The sequence below is a fragment of the Mustela putorius genome, unplaced genomic scaffold (assembly GCF_011764305.1).
Source record: "Mustela putorius furo isolate JIRA1106 unplaced genomic scaffold, ASM1176430v1.1 tig00000460_pilon_pilon_pilon, whole genome shotgun sequence".
In the NCBI taxonomy this organism is placed as follows: Eukaryota; Metazoa; Chordata; class Mammalia; order Carnivora; family Mustelidae; genus Mustela; species Mustela putorius.
Genome location: NW_025421389.1, coordinates 6244097 through 6263696, shown reverse-complemented (window position 1 = coordinate 6263696; position 19600 = coordinate 6244097). Strand labels below are relative to the sequence as shown.

Sequence of the window (19600 nt, the reverse complement as noted above, 5' to 3'; positions counted from 1 at the left end):
CCACCACTTCAAACCCCTCAGATTGTTTTTTGAGTCCATAGTCTCTCATGGTTCACCTCCCCTTCCGATTTCCCTCAACTCCCTTCTCCTCTCCATTTCCCCTTGTCCTCCATGCTATTTGTTATGTTCCACAAATAAGGGAAACCATATGATAATTGACTCTCTCTGCTTGACTTATTTCACTCAGCATAATCTCTTCCAGTCCTGTTCATGTTGCTACAAAAGTTGGGTATTCATCCTTTCTGATGGAGGCATAATACTTCATAGTGTATATGGACCACATCTTCCTTATCCATTCGTCCATTGAAGGGCATTTTGGTTCTTTCCACAGTTTGGCGACCGTGGCCATTGCTGCTATAAACATTGGGGTACATATGGCCTTTCTTTTCACTACATCTGTATCTTTGGGGTAAATACTCAGTAGTGCAATTGCAGGGTCATAGGGAAGATCTATTTTTAATTTCTTGAGGAATCTCCACACTGTTTTTCCAAAGTGGCTGCACCAACTTGCATTCCCACCAACAATGTAGGAGGGTTCCCCTTTCTCCACATCCTCTCCAACACATGTTGTTTCCTGTCCTGTTAATTTTGGCCATTCTAACTGGTGTAAGGTGGTATCTCAATCTGGTTTTAATTTGAATCTCCCTGATGATATATTTTTTATGCATTATATCTCAGATACATAGTGGCTGGTCATTTCTGTTTTCATAATTGATCAGTGGGTTCCGGAGCCTTTAACTCAGTCTATCCATTATCCATTTTCCCATCAGCCTTTTACTTAATGGTTTTAGCAATTATTACCTATATCCAATAATTATACCAATTACCTATGTCCAATATTTCATTAAGGCTTTCAAAATAGTATCATTCTTATTCTGTAATTCCTTCTTCATTTATTTTACACTTGAATTATTCTATGTAGAAGAGCTTTCCTTTACTATTGTCTTGTCACCTTAATGTACTGTTTATAAAGAAAAGTTAGGACAAATTTTCAAGTATTTTCTTTTATCCGATAATGAATTTATTCCTGGATATCCTCCAAAGGTGGCCAGTGAGTTGTTTTGCTGCTGTTGTCTTTATTTGATTATAAACTTATAATTTAAAAAATTTTGTTTTCAATTACAGTTGATATACAATACTATATAAGTTTCAGGTATACAAGATACTGATTTGAAAATTATACACATTACAAAATACTCAGCACAATAAGCTGTGTCTGTCACCATACAAAGTTATTACAGTATTTCTGACTGTAGTTTCCAGGCTGTACTTTTTATCCCCATGACTTGTTTATTTTATACTTGGAATTTTGTACCTCTTCATGACTTTCATCTATTTTCCTCAACACCTCTCACCCTGTGCCATCTGACAATTGTCAATTTGTTCTCTGTATTTATGAGTCTGTTTTTGTTTGTTTACTTTGTTTTTAGATTCCATATATGAATGAAATCACCTGATATTTATTTCTCTGACTCATTTCCCTTAGTATAATACTCTCTAGGTCCATCCATATAGTTGTGAATGACAAGATTTTATTCTTTTTATGGCTGAGTAATATTCCAATATACACCCCCCCACATTTATTTATATATCTCCCATCTTTTTTATTTTTTATTTTTTAAAATTTTTCAGTGTACCAGAATTTTTTTAAATTTCTTTTCAGTGTACCAGAGTTCATTGTTTATGCACCACACCCAGTGCTCCATGCAATACGTGCCCTCCATAATACCCACCACCAGGCTCACCCAACCTCTCACCCCTCACCCCTTCAATACCCTCAGATTGTTTTTCAGAGTCCATAGTCTCTCGTGGTTTGTCTCCCTCTCCAATTTCCCTCAACTCCCTTCTCCTCTCCATCTTCCCATGTCCTCCATGTTATTTCTTATGCTCCACAAATAAGTGAAACCGTATTATATATCCCATCTTCTTTAGTCACTCATATATCAGTAAACACTTATGTAGTTTCCATATCTTAACTATTATAAATAATGTTACGGTAAATTTAGGGATACATGTATCTTTTCAAAGTAGTATTTTTATTTCCTTCGGGTAAATACCCAGTGGTGGAATTACTGGGTTGTATGGTATTTCTATTTTTAATTTTTTGAGGAACCTCCATACTGTTTTCCACATTGGATGCACAAATCACATTCCTACTAACAGTGCACGAGGGTTCCTTTTTCACCACATGCTCACCAACACTTAGTATTTATCTTTTTGGTATTAGCCATTCTGACTACTGTGAGGTGACACCTCAGGGTGGTTTTCATTTACACTTCCCTGGTGATTAAAGACATTTAACATCTTTTCATGTGTGTATTGGCCATCTGTATTTCTGCTTTGTGAAAAATGTCCGTTTAAATCTTCTACCCATTTTTAGATTGAATTATTTGGTTTTGATAATGATTGCACAAGTTCTTTGTATTTTTGGATGTTAACCCTTTATCAGATATATCATTTGCAAATATCTTCTCCCAATCAGTGGGTTGTTTTCTCATTTTGTTAAGGGTTTCCTTTTCTATATAGAAGCTTTTTAGTTTGATATAGTTTCCATTGTTTATTTTTCCTTTTGCTTCCCTTGCCTGGAGAGATAGATCCAGAGAAATATTGCTAAGGCTGATGTCCAAGAGTTTAATGCCTATGTTTCCTTTTAGGAGTGTTATAGTTTCATGTTTTACATTTAGGTATTTAATCAATACAATTTGAGTTTATTTTCATGTGTGATGTAAGAGTGGTCCAGTTTCATTCTTTTCCATGTAGCTGTCTGGTTTCCTCAACACTATTTATTGAAGAGACTCCTCCTTCTTGTATAGTCTTGACTCTTTTGTCCTAGATTAGTTGTAAGACTGGCTCTCTCCTCCCCAGGCAAGGAATTGCTTTAGAGGGGCACTGGTATAGGCCAGGGCTGCCCAGCAGGGGTGGAAGCCAACTGTCACTCTGAGGGGACTCTGATCTCTGGACTCTGGCTGTAGTGGGAAGGGTGCCTACTAGATCTGGTCTGTAGGAGAATTCCAGGGTGGGTCAAGCCATGCTAGCAAGGTCGATGGATAATGTTAGAAATGGCTCCACAAGAATAGGACTATCTAGGCTATAGGAGGGCCAGAAAAATGGCTTCTACCTGCTCTTCCATTCTAGGAGAAACTTCTACAGATCCTTACCCCTCAGGCATATGTTCTAAAATCAGACAGTAAATCTTTATGTATAACCCAGGTGCTTTTCAAACTGCTGCCTCTGTGCTAGGTCTTGGACCAACTGATACCAACATTCTGCCTCTACATGGGTAGACACTTGGTTTCCTATTGACCTTTGATTTTCCTGATATTAGGTCCTGCTGATTTTCAAAGCCAGAGTTCTTCTTGGTACAGGTCTCTGGGACCAAGGGTGTCTGATAGAGGGCTTGATCCCCTCCACTCCTCAGGGATGACCTCCATGCCTGGAATCCTCTTCCTGCTTGTGAGTTGCTATGCCAGGGATTTGATTCCATTGCTTCTTGCCCCTTCCACCTCTCTCAGTGTGGCCTTCTTTTTATGTCTCTAACTGTGGAACATCAGTTATGCCAGTCTTCATATCATTTTCAGAGTGAGGTGCACAATGTGCAGCTATAGCCTTGATATGTCTGTGGAAGGAGGTGAGGTCAGAATCTTTCTGACACCATCTCCCCAAGATCATTCTGAAAACTTACACTTAAAACAAACAAACAAAAAAAACCAAAAAATAACCAAAAAAAAAAAAAAAAAAAACCCAAAAACCGGAGAGGAGTCAAGATGGCAGAGAAGTAGCAGGCTGAGACTACTCCAGCTAGCAGGAGATCATCTAGATAGCTTATCTAAACATTGCAAACACTACAAATCCAAAAGGAGATTGAAGAGAAGAAGAACAGCAATTCTAGAAACAAAATCAACCCCTTTCTGAAAGGTAGGACTGGCGGAGAAGTGAATCCAAAGCGACGGGAAGATAGACTGCGGGGGAGGGGCCGGCTCCCAGCAAGCGGCGGAGCAACGGAGCACAAAATCAGGACTTTTGAAAGTCTGTTCCACTGAGGGACATCGCTCCAAAGGCTAAACCAGGGTGAAGCCCACGCAGAGTCAGCGTGGCCTCAGGTCCCGCAGGGTCACAGAAGGATCGGTGGTGTCTGAGTATCGCAGAGCTTACAGGTATTAGAACAGGGAAGCCGGCTACAGAGACAGAGCTGAGGAGGGAGCTCTCAGCTCGGGGTTACCTTGAACCATTCACAGGCTCAGTGAGCTTGGAGTGCGGCTAGAGGCCAGGGAGACGGGAATAATTGGGTGCTGTTCTCTGTGGGCGCACTGAGGAGTGGGACTCTGGGCTCTCAGCCCCTCCGGGCCGGAGACTAGGAGGTTGCCATTTTCATTTCAGTCCTCCTGAACTCTATGGAAAGCGCTCAGGGGACAAAAGCCACCGAAGCAAACCTGAGCAGATTACTCAACCTGGCCCCTGGTAAGGGTGGAGCAATTCCGCCTGGGGCAAAGACTCTTGTGAATCACTACAACGGCCCCACCCCCAGAAGATCAACAAGAAATCCAGCCAGGACCAAGTTCACCTACCAAGGAGTGCAGTTTCAATACCAAGGACAACAGTGGAATTCCAGAGGAGGAGAAAGCAAAGCACGAATTCACTAAATTCATATCTCTCATGGCTTTCTTGCCATGATCCTTTAGTCTTGCAGTTAATTTAATTTTTTCTTCTTTTTCAATTTTTTTCCCTTCTTCTGCAAAATTTTTAAAAACTTTTACCCTTTTCTTTTTTTAACGTTTTTTTAAACTAGTTTATCTAATATATATATATATATTTTTTTCTTTTTTTTCTTTATTCATTTTCTTTTTTTAATTATTTCTTTTCTTTTCTTTTACTTTTTTCTTTTTTCTTTCTGAACATCTTTTAATCCCCTTTCTTCCCCCTCACAATTTGGGATCTCTTCTGATTTGGTTAAAGCATATTTTCCTGGGGTTTCTGCCACCCTTTTAGTATTTTACTTGCTCCTTCATATACTCTTATCTGGACAAAATGACAAGGAGGAAAAATTCACCACACACACACAACAAAAAGAACAAGAGGCAGTACTGAAGGCTAGGGACCTAATCAATACAGACATTGGTAATATGTCAGATCTAGAGTTCAGAATGACGATTCTCAAGGTTCTAGCCGGGCTCGAAAAAGGCATGGAAGATATTAGGGAAACCCTCTCGTGAGATAGAAAAGCCCTTTCTGCAGAAATAAAAGAACTAAAATCTAACGAAGTTGAAATAAAAAAAGCTATTAATGAGGTGCAATCAAAAATGGAACCTCTCACTGCTAGGATAAATGAGGCAGAAGAAAGAATTAGTGATATAGAAGACCAAATGACAGAGAATAAAGAAGCTGAGCAAAAGAGGGACAAACAACTACTGGACCATGAGGGGGGAATTCAAGAGATAAGTGACACCATAAGACGAAACAACATTAGAATAATTGGGATTCTAGAAGAAGAAGAAAGAGAGAGGGGAGCAGAGGTATATTGGAGAGAATTACTGGAGAGAATTTCCCCAATATGGCAAAGGAAACAAGCATCAAAATCCAGGAGGTGCAGAGAACACCCTCAAAATCAACAAGAATAGGCCCATACCCTGTCACCTAATAGTAAAATTTACAAGTCATAGTGACAAAGAGAAAATCCTAAAAGCAGCCCAGGAAAAGAAGTCTGTAACATAAATGGTAAAAATATTAGATTGGCAGCAGACTTATCCACAGAGACCTGGCAAGCCAGAAAAAAATGCATTGATATATTCAGAGCACTAAACGAGAAAAACATGCAGCCAAGAATACTATATCCAGCTAGACTATCATTGAAAATAGAAGGAGAGATTAAAAGCTTCCAGGACAAACAAAAACTGAAAGAATTTGCAAACACCAAACCAACTCTACAGGAAATATTGAAGGAAGTCTTCTAAGCAAAGATAGAGCCTAAAAGTAGTAGATCCTAAAGGAACAGAGACAATATACAGTAACAGTCACCTTACAGGCAATACAATGGCACTAAATTCATATCTCTCAATAGTTACCCTGAATATTAATGGGCTAAATGCCCCAATCAAAAGACACAGGGTATCAGAATGGATAAAAAAAACAAAACCCATCTATATGTTGTCTACAAGAAACTTATTTTAAACCCGAAGACACGTCCAGATTTAAAATGAGGAGGTGGAAAAGAGTTTACCATGCTAATGGACATCAGAAGAAAGCAGGAGTGGCAATCCTTATATTAGATCAATAGATTTTAAGCCAAAGACTATAATAAGAGATGAGGAAGGACACTATATCATACTCAAAGGATCTGTCCAAGAAGATCTAACAATTTTAAGTATCTATGCCCTTAACATGGGAGCAGCCAACTATATAAACCAATTAATAACAAAATCAAAGAAACTCATCAACAATAATACAATAATAGTAGGGGACTTTAACACTCCCCTCACGAAATAAGACAGATTATCCAAGCAAAAAATCAACAAGGAAATAAAGGCCTTAAATGACACACTGGACCAGATGGACATCAAGGATATATTCAGAACATTTCTGAATAGAGAAGAATAACATTCTTCTCTAATGCACGTGGAACATTCTCCAGAATAGATCACATCCTCCGTTCTATATCAGGCCTCAACTGGTATCAAAAGATTGGGATCGTTCCCTGCAAATTTTCAGACCACAATGCTCTGAAGCTAGAACTCAATCACAAGAGGAAATTTGGAAAGAACCCAAATACATGGAGACTAAATAGCATCCTTCTAAAGAATGAATGGATCAACCAGGAAATTAAAGAAGAATTTAAAAAATTCATGGAAACAAATGATATTGAAAACACAACGGTTCAAAATCTGTGGGACACAGCAAAGGCAGTCCTGAGAGGAAAATATATAGTGGTTCAAGCCTTCTTCAAGAAAAAAGAAAGGTCTCAGGTACACAACCTAACTTACACCTAAAGGAGCTGGAGAAAGAACAAGAAAGAAACCCTAAACCCAGCAGGAGAAGAGAAAACATAAAGATCAGAGCAGAAATCAATGAAATAGAAACCAAAAAAACAATAGAACAAATAAACGAAACTAGGAGCTGGTTCTTTGAAAGAATTAATAAGATTGATATCCCCCTGGCCAGACTTATCAAAAAGAAAAGAGAAAGGACCCAAATAAATAAAAACATGGATGAAAGAGGAGAAATCCTAGCTAACACCAAAGAAATACAAACAATTATAAGAACATACTATGAACAACTCTATGCCAATAAATTTGACAATCTGGAAGAAATGGATGCATTCCTAGAGACATATAAACTACCACAACTGAACCAGGAAGAAATAGAAAGCCTGAATAGACCCATAACCAGTAAGGAGATTGAAACAGTCATCAAAAATCTCCAAACAAACAAAAGCCCAGGGCCAGACGGCTTCCCAGGAGAATTCTACCAAACATTTAAAGAAGAACTAATTCCTATTCTCCTGAAACTGTTCCAAAAAATAGAAATGGAAGGAAAACTTCCAAACTCATTTTATGAGGCCAGCATCACCTTGATCCCCAAACCAGACAAGGATCCCAACAAAAAAGAGAACTACAGACCAATATCCTTGATGAACAGAGATGCAAAAATTCTCACTAAATACTAGCCAATAGGATCCAACAGTACATTAAAAGGGTTATTCACCACGACCAAGTGGGATTAATTCCAGGGCTGCAAGGTTGGTTCAACATCCACAAATCAATCAATGTGATACAAAACATTAATAAAAGAAAGAATAAGAACCATATGATACTCTCAATAGATGCTGAAAAAGCATTTGACAAAGTACAGCATCCATTCCTGATCAAAACTCTTCAAAGTGCAGGGATAGAGGGCACATACCTCAATATCATCAAAGCCATCTATGAAAAACCCACCGCAAATATCATTCTCAATGGAGAAAAACTGAAAGCTTTTCCGCTAAGGTCAGGAATGCGGCCGGGATGTCCATTATCACCACTGCTATTCAACATAGTACTAGAGGTCCTAGCCTCAGCAATCAGACAACAAAAGGAAATGAAAGGCATCCAAATCGGCAAAGAAGAAGTCAAACTATCACTCTTTGCAGATGATATGATACTATATGTGGAAAACCCAAAAGACTCCACTCCAAAACTGCTAGAACTTGTACAGGAATTCAGTAAAGTGTCAGAATATAAAATCAATGCACAGAAATCAGTTGCATTTCTCTACACCAACAGCAAGACAGAAGAAAGAGAAATTAAGGAGTCAATCCCATTTACAATTGCACCCCAAACCATAAGATACCTAGGAATAAACCTAGCCAAAGAGGCTAAGAATCTATACTCAGAAAACTATAAAGTACTCATGAAAGAAACTGAGGAAGACACAGAGAAATGGAAAAATGTTCCATGCTCCTGGATTGGAAGAACAAATATTGTGAAAATGTCTATGCTACCTAAAGCAATCTACACATTTAATGCAATTCCTATCAAAATACCATCCATTTTTTCCAAAAAAAATGGAACAAATAACCCTAAAATTTATATGGAATAGGAAAGACCTCGAATAGCCAAAGGAATGTTGAAAAAAAAAAAAAAAGCCAAAGTTGGTGGCATCACAATTCTGGACTTCAAGCTCTATTACAAAGCTGTCATCAAGACAGCATGGTACTGGCACAAAAACAGACACATAGATCAATGGAACAGAATAGAGAGCCCAGAAATAGACCCTCAGCTCTATGGTCAACTAATCTTTGAGAAAGCAGGAAAGAATGTCCAGTGGAAAAAAAACAGTCTCTTCAATAAACGGTGTTGGGAAAATTAGATAGCCACATGCAGAAAAATGAAATTGGACCATTTCCTTACACCACACACGAAAATAGACTCAAAATGGATGAAGGACCTCAATGTGAGAAAGGAATCCATCAAAATCCTTGAGGAGAATACAGGCAGCAACCTCTTCGACCTCAGCTGAAGCAATATCTTCCTAGGAACATCACCAAAGGCAAGGGAAGCAAGAACAAAAATGAACTATTGGGATTTTATCAAGATCAAAAGCCTTTGTGCAGCAAAGGAAACAGTTAACAAAACCAAAAGACAACTGATAGAATGGAGAAGATATTTGAAACGACATATCATATAAAGGGCTAGTATCCAAAATTTATAAAGAACTTAGCAAACTCAACATCCAAAGAACAAATAATCCAATCAAGAAATGGACAGAAGACATGAACAGACATTTCTGCAAAGAAGACATCCAGATGGCCAACAGACACATGGAAAAGGGCTCCATATCACTCGGCATCAGGGAAATACAAATCAAAACCACAATGAGGTATCACCTCACACCAGTCAGAATGGATAAAATTAACAAGTCAGGAAATGACAGATGCTGGCAAGGATGTGGAGAAAGGGGAACCCTCCTATACTGCTGGTGGAAATGCAAGCTGGTGCAACCACTCTGGAAAACAGCATGGAGGTTCCTCAAAATCTGAAGTTAGAACTACCCTATGATCCAGCGATTGCACTACTGGGTATTTACCCTAAAGATACAAATGTATTGATCCAAAGGGGCATGTGCACCCGAATGTTTATAGCAGCAATGTCTACAATAGCCAAACTATGGAAAGAACTAGATGTCCATCAACAGATGAATGGATCAAGAAGATGTGGTATATATACACAATGGAATACTATGCAGCCATCAAAAGAAATGAAATCTTGCCATTTGTGATGACGTGGATGGAAGTAGAGGGTATCATGCTTAGCGAAATAAGTCAATCGGAGAAAGACAACTATCATATTATCTCTCTGATATGAGGAAGTGGAGATGCAATATGGGGGCTTAAGTGGGTAGGAGAAGAATCAATGAAACAAGATGGGATTGGGAGGGCGACAAACCATAAGTGACTCTTAATCTCACAAAACAAACTGTGGGTTGCTTGGGGGAGGGGGGTTAGGAGAAGGGGGGTGGGGTTATGGACATTGGGGAGGGTATGTGCTATGGTGAGTGCTGTGAAGTGTGTAAACCTGGCGATTCACAGACCTGTACCCCTGGGGATAAAAATATATTATATGTTTATTAAACACACACACACACACACACACATACACACATTTAACATGCTTTGATCCTGTTGCAGTCATTCCTTTTGATATTCAAATTGTCCTATCTCCTTTAAGTTGGCCCCTGTTGCCCTCTTGTCAGACATGAGTCTGGTAGCTTCTTGATGTCTTCTTTGTCCTTCCAGAATGTTTCAGGCCATGCGGCTCCACAGACTAGGATCATGTATTTCTCATGAAAAGCCGTGTGTGTGTGTGTGTTTGTGTTTATGTGTCTCTGTGTGTGTGTGTTTAGAGATTTTACTTATTTATTTGAGAGAGAGAGAGAGAGAGAGAGAGAGGAGGAGGGCAAGCATAGTTGGAGGGAGGGGCAGAGGGAGAAGCAGGCTTCCTGCTGAGCTGGGAGCCTGATGGAGGGCTCCATCCCAGGACCTTGGGACCATGACCTGAACCAAGGCAGATACTTAACTGACTGAGCCATCCAGGCACCCCAACCCATGTTTTTATGCTAGGAAATTTGAACATTTCCCTGAAAGTTATGGAAGCTATTTTAAGACATGGGAATTAGATGACCAATTTTGCATCAGAAAGATTCCTTTGGTAGCTGAATAGGGGATGGAGTAGAGTGGGACCATGCTAGAACACTGAAAATGAATAAAATGCTACTGAAGTTGAGCTTAGATAATGAAGGTGAAGAAGGATTAGTGAAACAGAGATTTAGAGTCAGACTCTAAAGGAGGTGATGACTGGTTGATTGGGGATATTGAGGAAAAGGAAGAGACATTGTACATACTTTTTACCTTTTTGACTGGATGGTTGGTGTTGCTCTGGACAGGAAAAAGAGTAGGATGGGGAAATGTGGTAAATACAGTTTGGCAGATACTACATTGGAATCATTTAGGGATCTTCATCCCTAAATGAAGGATGAATCATTTTCCTTCTGTTAGAAGGAAAAATCTAACAGACACGAGGGTTAACAAATATTGAGTGCTTTAGGTCACTGTTAGATAGGCAGATCCATGGATAGTCACAGTTAGACCGTGGGTTAGGATGATTTCTTTTACTATATGAAGGAACAAGAAGAGATGACCAATGATAGAGTATGGAGCAGCTGGCATGGAGTTCCTGAAATCAGGAGTCTAGTCCAGACTTTATCATAAATTGATGAGCAAGGTAGAGAAATATAAAGGTGGTTAGGAAAACTTTTAGTTTTTAAAAAGGACATTAATATGTGACACTTAAGCATGATTATCATTATATATTCCTTTTTTATACATTTGTCTTCAAGACTCTTTGGGGGCAGTTCCACTGGAGAAGTGGGCTTTGGGTTTTGGTTTTGAAATCTGTCTCTCTAAGCCTGAATGTTCAGCTTGGTTTTTGTTCCTGTTTCTGTCTCAGCCCATCAGCTCTGTCAAGCCGATTTGCATGGAGGAGCTATCTGTGAACCAGGGGAATGGTCAGTCTTATGGATACATACTTTATGAGACTGTGATCACCACCAGTGGCCTCCTTACCACAAAGAATCATGTTAAAGACCGAGGTCAGGTAAGGGACAGTGGATGGGTCCCAGTGGCACTTCTCTGCTAGTAAAACCCGGTTGTGTTGCTGAGGTGAATATCTACATGACAGTCAAATCTTTTTTACTTTCAAAAATTCATCACTGTTTCTTAACCTTTGTCTTGTTTGTTCAAACATTTGTAAAATGTTTGATATGTGAGCTACTGTTGTCATAGGTCAGAGGTTTCTGTTAGTTCCCAGGGAGGGAGCATATTCATTGAATCCTTATGGGAGTTGATGGAGTTCTTTAAAGGAGACTCCAGAGGAGCTTCAGGAGTCCCTGTACTTAACTGCACAGCAATCCCTACATTTACACAGCACCTTACAATGTGCTGCTCTCATTTAATTCTCAAAACGCCCGTCTAAGATATTTGTGACAAATGAGAAAATCTCAGAGAAGTTAAATGACTTTCAGAGGATATTTGACTAGAAAACAACAGAGCCAAGGGTAAAGACTTCACCATCTCACTCCAAGTTAAGAGCTAGCAGAGTTTCCTCAGGTCTTGGTGAAATTCTCCTGCAAAAAGCCCTCTCTGTGCTACCTGTGTCATCTTCTCCCAAAGTTTCAGGCACTTCCGGTGGTAACTCCAACCCTCCCCTCATTATCCTGAGCTGCAGACCTAGATTCCTTGAGAATTCCTTGCTGAACATTTTTCTTTGCTTAGATATGTGTTCTGCTGGTTCCTCGTACTCATCATGTTCAAAACCAAATTCATCACCCTCCTAAATAACCCTCATCCTGTACTCCTCATATCAATCATGGACTTGCAGCCTCCCCACCTGAAAATGCTGTTCCCCTCATCCTCTCTCTACACCTTATTCTCAGCTGGCACATGCTTGCTGCAGTATGACTCACTGGGTTTTCTCTCAAACTCCATGCCACCATGGCTTTAGAAGTCTCTTTGAATCTTGCCTCTACTACTATTAGAGTCTCATAACCAATCTTCCTTTTTCAGATAGCTCACTTTTCCCCTCCTCTTTGTCAAATCCCTCCCTCACAGTGGCACCAGTTTCCTTCCCAAGATAAAATTCTCAGCATGACTCTTCCCCTGTCTACAGTCTTCTATTGATTTTCCCAGTCCCCTATCATCATTTTCACCAAATAGCCTGGACTTGGCTGTGGGTCAGGACTTGTCACTTTCTTCCCTGTGCTTCCGTGGCATTCTTCCTACAGTTCCATGTTAGCTATTTTGGAGTATCCTAAAAATTTATTTGTGTCACTCTCTGAGTTCCTCAATGGCTAGTGTTAAGCTTGGTGATGCTTTGCTCCAGCCAGTAGGTGTTCAACAAATGATTATAGTGTATTTAATCCTTGTATAGTGTATTTAAACCTTGTGATTAGACTCTAAATAGCTTAAAATATAAATTCTGCGTTTTGTATAGTATTAATATTTGTGTTTTTAATATCTGTGGATTTTAGGGGTGCCTGGGTGGCTCAGTGGGTTAATCCTCTGCCTTCAGCTCAGGTCATGATCTCAGGGTTCTGGGATCGAGCCCCACATGGGGCTCTCTGCTCAGCAGGGAACCTGCTTCCTCTTCTCTCTCTGCCTGCTTGTGACCTCTATCTGTCAAATAAATAAATAAAATCTTTTTTAAAAATCTGTGGATTTTAATTTTTATAGTTTCCTAGTCAAACTTCATTTGAAAATTATGACCTGACTCAAATAATCTAAGGAGCAAATTTTATCCTTCTGTGGTCCTGCATGGCTAGGGCAGATTCTTCTGGGTGACGTTATCTGAGCCTGAAGCAGTATAATAGATAACAGGGGAAAAAAAGGATTTATGTCCAGGTCATTCTTAAAATGAGAAACAGTGGTGGCAGCAGCCTCTTCAGATAAGGGTCGGGGGAAACCTGGAAGACTGTATCCATTATGAGAGTGAACCTAGGCAGGCAAGGCCGGCAGATTCCTGCATCTGGAGTCCCATCTTCCCTGTGATCATCACTTCTTTCACAAGATCCATTCAATCACAAGACTCATTCTCTACCTTCCTTTTCCCCTCATTCCCTGCAAGTTTTTAAAAATTTTTGTTCCTTCTCTCCTTGCCCTATAGTACAGCAAGGCCCAGATTTGGTATTGGAACATCCTTCTCCAGACTTTGCCTCACACATCTCACAACTGTACTGCTTTGAATATGTTGTATTTTTATCAACTCATAGTCCGCTTGTAATATTCTATGAGACAGAGTTAATCCTTCTCCTAGAACTTGCCTTTTCTTTGCTTTCCTATGGACCATTTTAATCCCTTTCCTTATGAAGACCTAATGGTGCTCTCCTCTTTCTTTGGCAGGTGTTTTTGGATGAGAACTTTTTAGGCATCTTCGACCGTTCTACTGATCAGCTTACTATTCCCAAGAAAATGGTATATAATCTAGTGTTGATGAACTAATACTTCAGCACCCTGGCTTAATTGTAAACGTGGCCTGACCTCGTGATAGCTTATTTTCTCCTCCACGGTTCTTTGAAATGTTCCCAGCATAAGAGCCCAGCAGAGATGCAGGAGACCTGTATGTGTTTCTTTTTCTTTTTAAGATTTTATTTATTTATTTGACAGAGAGAGATCACAAGTAGGCAGAGAGGCAGGCAGAGAGAGAGAGAGGAGGAAACAGGCTCCCTGCTGAGCTGAGCAGAGAGCCCGATGCGGGACTCGATCCCAGGACCCTGAGATCATGACCCGAGCCGAAGGCAGCGGCCCAACCCACTGAGCCACTCAGGCGCCCCTGGATGTGTTTCTAAAGTACAAGTGTATATGCTTTGGGTGAGGAGAACTTCAACCTGTTGGATATTTGCTGCTCAGAAGTTCTAGGTTTGTCACCTGCCTCAATAATCTCTAGTGAAATGTTCGAGTGACTGTTTTCTGAAAGGCCTAGTATGGGGGTGAGGGTGAGTATGGAGTAAGTAGGAAGGGCAAGAACCTAAGGGTTTACTTGACCCAGGGCTGGAGTTCTGCAGGCTTTTGAGGCCTGCTGTCTGTCAGTCACCCTGCTTACAATCTCATCTGAGTTTCAGAGAAGACTTAAGAGGTCTACAGAAAAGTTCTCTGAGTGGTACTCACTGTGGCTCGTCTATCTTGGACAGGTCTACAACGATAACCCAACACTGAGGATCCTGGTGGAGAATCAAGGCCGCCTTGCCTATGGGCAGGACATCAATAAGGAGAGAAAAGGTAGGCTTCCTTCCTTCCAAGGGTGGAGAAGTTTGAGACCTTGAGGCATCAAATTCCTGTTGCTCTTATTGTAAGCTGGACAGTCATGGCCAGGTGTATGATTTAGTGGACAGCAGTATCTCTGCTGTATGTTGGACATAGAGGCATGCTCTAAGAAGTGTACATGTATAACAGAAGGAAGAACTTATGTAAGATTTTGCAGAAACCTACCATTTGATAAAGGCAGGAAAACATCTTCCTTCAGGGGGAGACCTGGCCACAACCTGTTTACATCTCTGTGTTCACATCCCTTCTTGCCTTCTTCATGTTCCTTTTATTCCCTCTTTTGTAGGTTTAATTGGGGATATCTACCTGAACAAATCTCCTTTAAGAAATTTTAAAATCCATAGCCTGGATATGAAAACTAAATTTATACAAAGGTGGGTGCCAGACCATCAACTCAAGGTGATTGATCAAAGATGGTTCTGATTTAGAGATGGAAAGAAGCTCAGAGACCAAGCAGATTAACCTCCTTTGTTTTCAGATAGGAGAGATGAGACCCACAGTGTTGAAGGAAATGACCCCAAGTTTCATAGTTGTCTGGGGCAGAGTGATGAACATTCCCTCCTTCATGCAACTCCTGGTCTGCTGATCTTTTTGTTTGTTTGTTTTTTCTGCATCATATCCCCTTAGAGGCAAAGAGGAATGCCAGGCTTGGGCACAAAGGGGACTTACCTCAAAAATCACAGCTGACATACAAAGAAGGGCATGACCTTTCCATTGGTGTTTGATTTCCTCTTAGGGACCTTCCTAACATCTGGAAACCAGCTGTATTCAAACATCAGGGCCCTGCCTTCTTCCTTGGTATCCTGAGAATTGGTAATGACCCCAGAGACACCTTCATAAAAATGGAGGTTAGTGATATTTCTCCCCTGCCTATTCCCCTCACCCCCATCTGAAAAGGATCTTTGAGATAAAGCTCCTTGGTACATGGGCCCTATCCTGTGAAAGGACATCAGCCACTCCACAGCATTCTGGAGGCTGTCCCTTCCCTGGTGTTGACAAAAATGAGGAGTAGATGCTTAACAAATGCAACAGAGGCATAAGTAGTATGTTCTAGTGCAGAAGCTGTAAAATCTACTACATGAAGAATTTAGTGAGTGTGGTTCACTAAATGTCCAGACATAACCCAAGACATTGAGACCCTCAACCCCTTAGAACACACATCCAATCTGTGGTGGGGATGTTGAGATTTTAATGCATATGTACAGCCACCCCAAAATTCTAGAATTCAAACTTTGTTTGGGGCTCAGCATGTTTTGGTAAATGCCTGATGGTCAATGGAAGGACCCTTCCCTGACTTGGGACAGACGAGTTAGAAAACAGTACCTTTTTTCTTGAGGCCTAGTTGTTGAGCCAACCCCAGGCCAGGGGCAATAACATAGACCTCTCCAGGTAACCTTCCATTTAAGGCCATGTGTGGTAATCCACTCCATCTATGTGTATCTATGACTGTGATAAGATGTATTTATGGGTTGTGTGTGTCTTCATCCTAGTGTCATTACATCTAGAACTCAGGTCTTGAATCCTTCATTCCAATCTTTTTCAGGGCTGGACAAAAGGTGTAATATTCGTCAATGGAAAGAATCTGGGACGCTACTGGAATATAGGTCCCCAGGAGACTTTTTACCTTCCAGGACCCTGGCTTCGTCCTGGATCAAATGAGGTAAGGTCCCCCCTACACCTCCCTCATCCCAGTCCACTTTGTTTGGCCTTTGCCTTGCAACGAGTCAGAACTTGAATCTCATGGCCACCCCACCTCCTTTCTCTTCACAGATCATTGTGTTTGAGGAGTTTAAACCTGGCCTGGAGATCCAATTCACAAACATATCTCGTCTAGGTATGATATTCAGGAGGGTAAATTTGCAGCATCTGAGTCAATCCTTCTGGGTCTTTCTAGCTGAGCTAGAGATAAAGAAGTCAGAATGTACTATCTCCCAGGAACTTGAGCACTTCCTCACTGCCTTTGCTTGATAGCTAGGTTTTCTCTTTTACCTTGTATAGCTATACTCATCACCTCCCATTTCCAAGTGACCTGACTAGCTCACTCTAACAGACTTAACCCAGCTCCCTGGGGGCCTCCCTTCCTTCCAGATGTTTCCAATGTGCTGTCTGGATCCCTCCTTCATTGTAAACCAAGGTCCCAACATTTTTCACTTCTTGCCTTTTCTGAAATATACTTCCTACTGCTCTCTCTTGTGCTGCCATGTATGGTCATTCCTAGGCACTTTTCCTGGTACCATTTCTTAGGTTGCCAAAGGGAGGACTGCATGGCCCAGTCACCACAGGTGAGAAGGTTGCAGAGTGTCTGTGCCTGCCCATTTGTGTCTTACGCCCAGCTTTCCTGATCCTTATGTTGGTAGCAGGATCCAGAGGTCTTTTTGGAGAATCACCCTTGTTCCCTTCATTAGAGACTTTGTGGGACTGATAATCACACTGCCCTTTCTTCTAACCTGCAAGTGTCCTTCCCTGCCAGGTGGGCATGTGACATACAGTAGATTAATCAGACTTTCTTTTTCAGGATATTGAATCTTGAGTGTTGTGACATAATGTATGAAATTGATTGAGATGAATCACTTCAACAGTGGGGCTGTGAGTAACCTACCCATCCTGATAACTCGGTTGCGGAAACTACCCTGGCTTCTCCACTTACCCAGTCCCTGCTTTGGGCTTACCATCCTTTTCCTAATTTGCCAGTACGTTCCTCTTTTGGCATAGGTTAGCTAACCTTTTTCTGATGCTCATTACAAAATAGACCTACTTAGTGCATACCCTTTATCATACTGCTACAATAAAGGCTGTTTGACCACCAAATAAAATGCTGAAAAAATGAGATGCTCAGAATACTTGATCCCACAAATGTAAATTTGAAGCAAAAGTGATCTTTTGAAGAAATCAAATAAAATGTAAACATTAATGCAGTTCACATACACTCTGTGTTTTCAATGTATTTTTTTAAAAAAGATATTTTCCTTTTACCCTCCAGTTCTTATTCCACACCATACCACTGGCTTTTCTATAGTCAAGGGGAAAGCCCTGCTTCTTTGAGACTCATGACACCAACTGCCTGGTCTGGTGCCTCCTTGTCACCTTATTATTCTTTACCCACCACCTGACTACCATCTTTGGTACCTGATATGCTACTCTTCCTGAGTCCATGTTTTACTCCCAGTCCTCTGGGTGCTGCAGACCTTCTGAGCCATAGTGAGAGCACAGGGAGCTACTTAAGTGTTGGAGATGCATCGACTGTCTGGACAGGCAAAGGGGAGATCTGTGGAGCTTTACTTTATACTGTGGCAAATTTCAGCAGGGTATAAACTGGCCCTGGGGTTAGCTGACAGGCTTCTGGGAAGCTTGGGAGAGTGGGTGACGATGAAGGTGAGTTGTCATTGCATCAAGGGCTGTCGAGACTTCCAAGCCAAGACCATAAGGAATCACAGCCAGATTTCAGTTGTGCAAGAGGCTGCATTCCTCCCAGAATCAAGATCCTGAGTCCACTCTTTGCATCTGCAAAAGCCAGGGGACCAGCAGTATCCATGTGGACCAGAACTTCCATAGCCCAAGGAGGTTGGAGAGCGTGATCTCCCTGATTGATGCTTCCTTCACTTTCCATCCCACCGCCACATCCCTCAGTTCAAACCTGCCAAGGAGGAAAGAGCAAGCTGGCAACAGGGCTTCTTCCTCTATCTCTTGTTTCTCCTTTCACCATAACCCAGATCTGGAAAGTATCAGTGGTCCTGTATCATTGCTTCTGACTTCCATAGAGCACAAGCCTTAGTGTGGGCATCACCTGGAGGGCTTGTTAAAACACAGATTGCTGGTCTCCTTTCCCAGAATTTCTAGTTCAGTTGTTCTTAGGGGGGGGGGTCTGAGGATTTGCATTTTTACCAAGTTCCTAGGTGATGGCAATAATGCTGGTCTGAGGACCACACTTTGAGCATCTTAGTCATAGAGCAGGATCTCAGCCTGTCTCAAGACTGTTACTCTTTTGGGCCAGACAAGTCTGTGTGGCAGGGGCTGCCTGACTATTGCAGGATGTTGAACAGCATCCCTGGTCTCTATGCACTACATGCTGGTAGCACAACCCTCTTAGTTACAACAACCAAAATGTGTGCAGATATTACCCAGATTTCCTCTAGAGGCAAAAATCCCTCCAGGAGAGAAACACTCCTATAGAGCATACCAGGTTCTCCTAGTCAGAAGTGGTGCTTTCCCTACCTCACAGGAAAGAGCTAGAAGTTGGGGATTAAACTTTTGTAAATAAAAGGCAACAATGACAGAATCTGGGAAATCTTCCTTCAAGATAATAGTCTATGACTCTGTTTTTCTTCTGCATAATCCTAGTTCTGAATGACAGAAACAGGTTTATTCTTTCTTTTTGTACTACTTTTGAAAGAAATTCTAATATCCTCATAGATTAATGGATTCATAGTGTAAACTGGGGTTAAAGTCCTAGAGGGGATAGACTAAAAAGAAAAATCACATGACATTTTTACTAATATTATCCCTTTACCTCTATAAATTAGCACAATATGGTGTGTTGCTATAAGAGGCACAGCGCATTACTGGTGTCTGGTCTTCATGATTCCTTAAGATCCCAGGTAATATAGACAACACTTAGGCCAGTCAAATATTCTTACCTAGTCTATGCTATCTTACTGGAAGAAGCTTTAACGGCGATTTAATGTTATTTTTCCCCGCAGATAACCAGAAGTTAGTGCCTTGGGTGAAATACCAGGTTAATTAATAGCCTAAATGCAATTT

At 40.9% G+C, this 19600-nt stretch overlaps 1 protein-coding gene across 1 annotated transcript in view; it reads left to right on the top strand.

Annotated features, from left to right (window-relative positions):
- The window catches only part of LOC101671676 (beta-galactosidase-1-like protein 2), a 74657-nt gene extending 56900 nt beyond the window's left edge, over positions 1-17757 (top strand). The window contains exons 10-17 of the mRNA XM_013062172.2: positions 11475-11621; positions 13922-13993; positions 14710-14797; positions 15129-15216; positions 15579-15690; positions 16386-16502; positions 16613-16676; positions 17358-17757. Coding sequence (XP_012917626.1) covers positions 11475-11621; positions 13922-13993; positions 14710-14797; positions 15129-15216; positions 15579-15690; positions 16386-16502; positions 16613-16676; positions 17358-17365 — 696 coding nt within the window. The 3' untranslated portion in view covers positions 17366-17757. The remainder of the gene's footprint in view (positions 1-11474; positions 11622-13921; positions 13994-14709; positions 14798-15128; positions 15217-15578; positions 15691-16385; positions 16503-16612; positions 16677-17357) is intronic.
- Positions 17758-19600: the final 1843 nt, after the last annotated feature.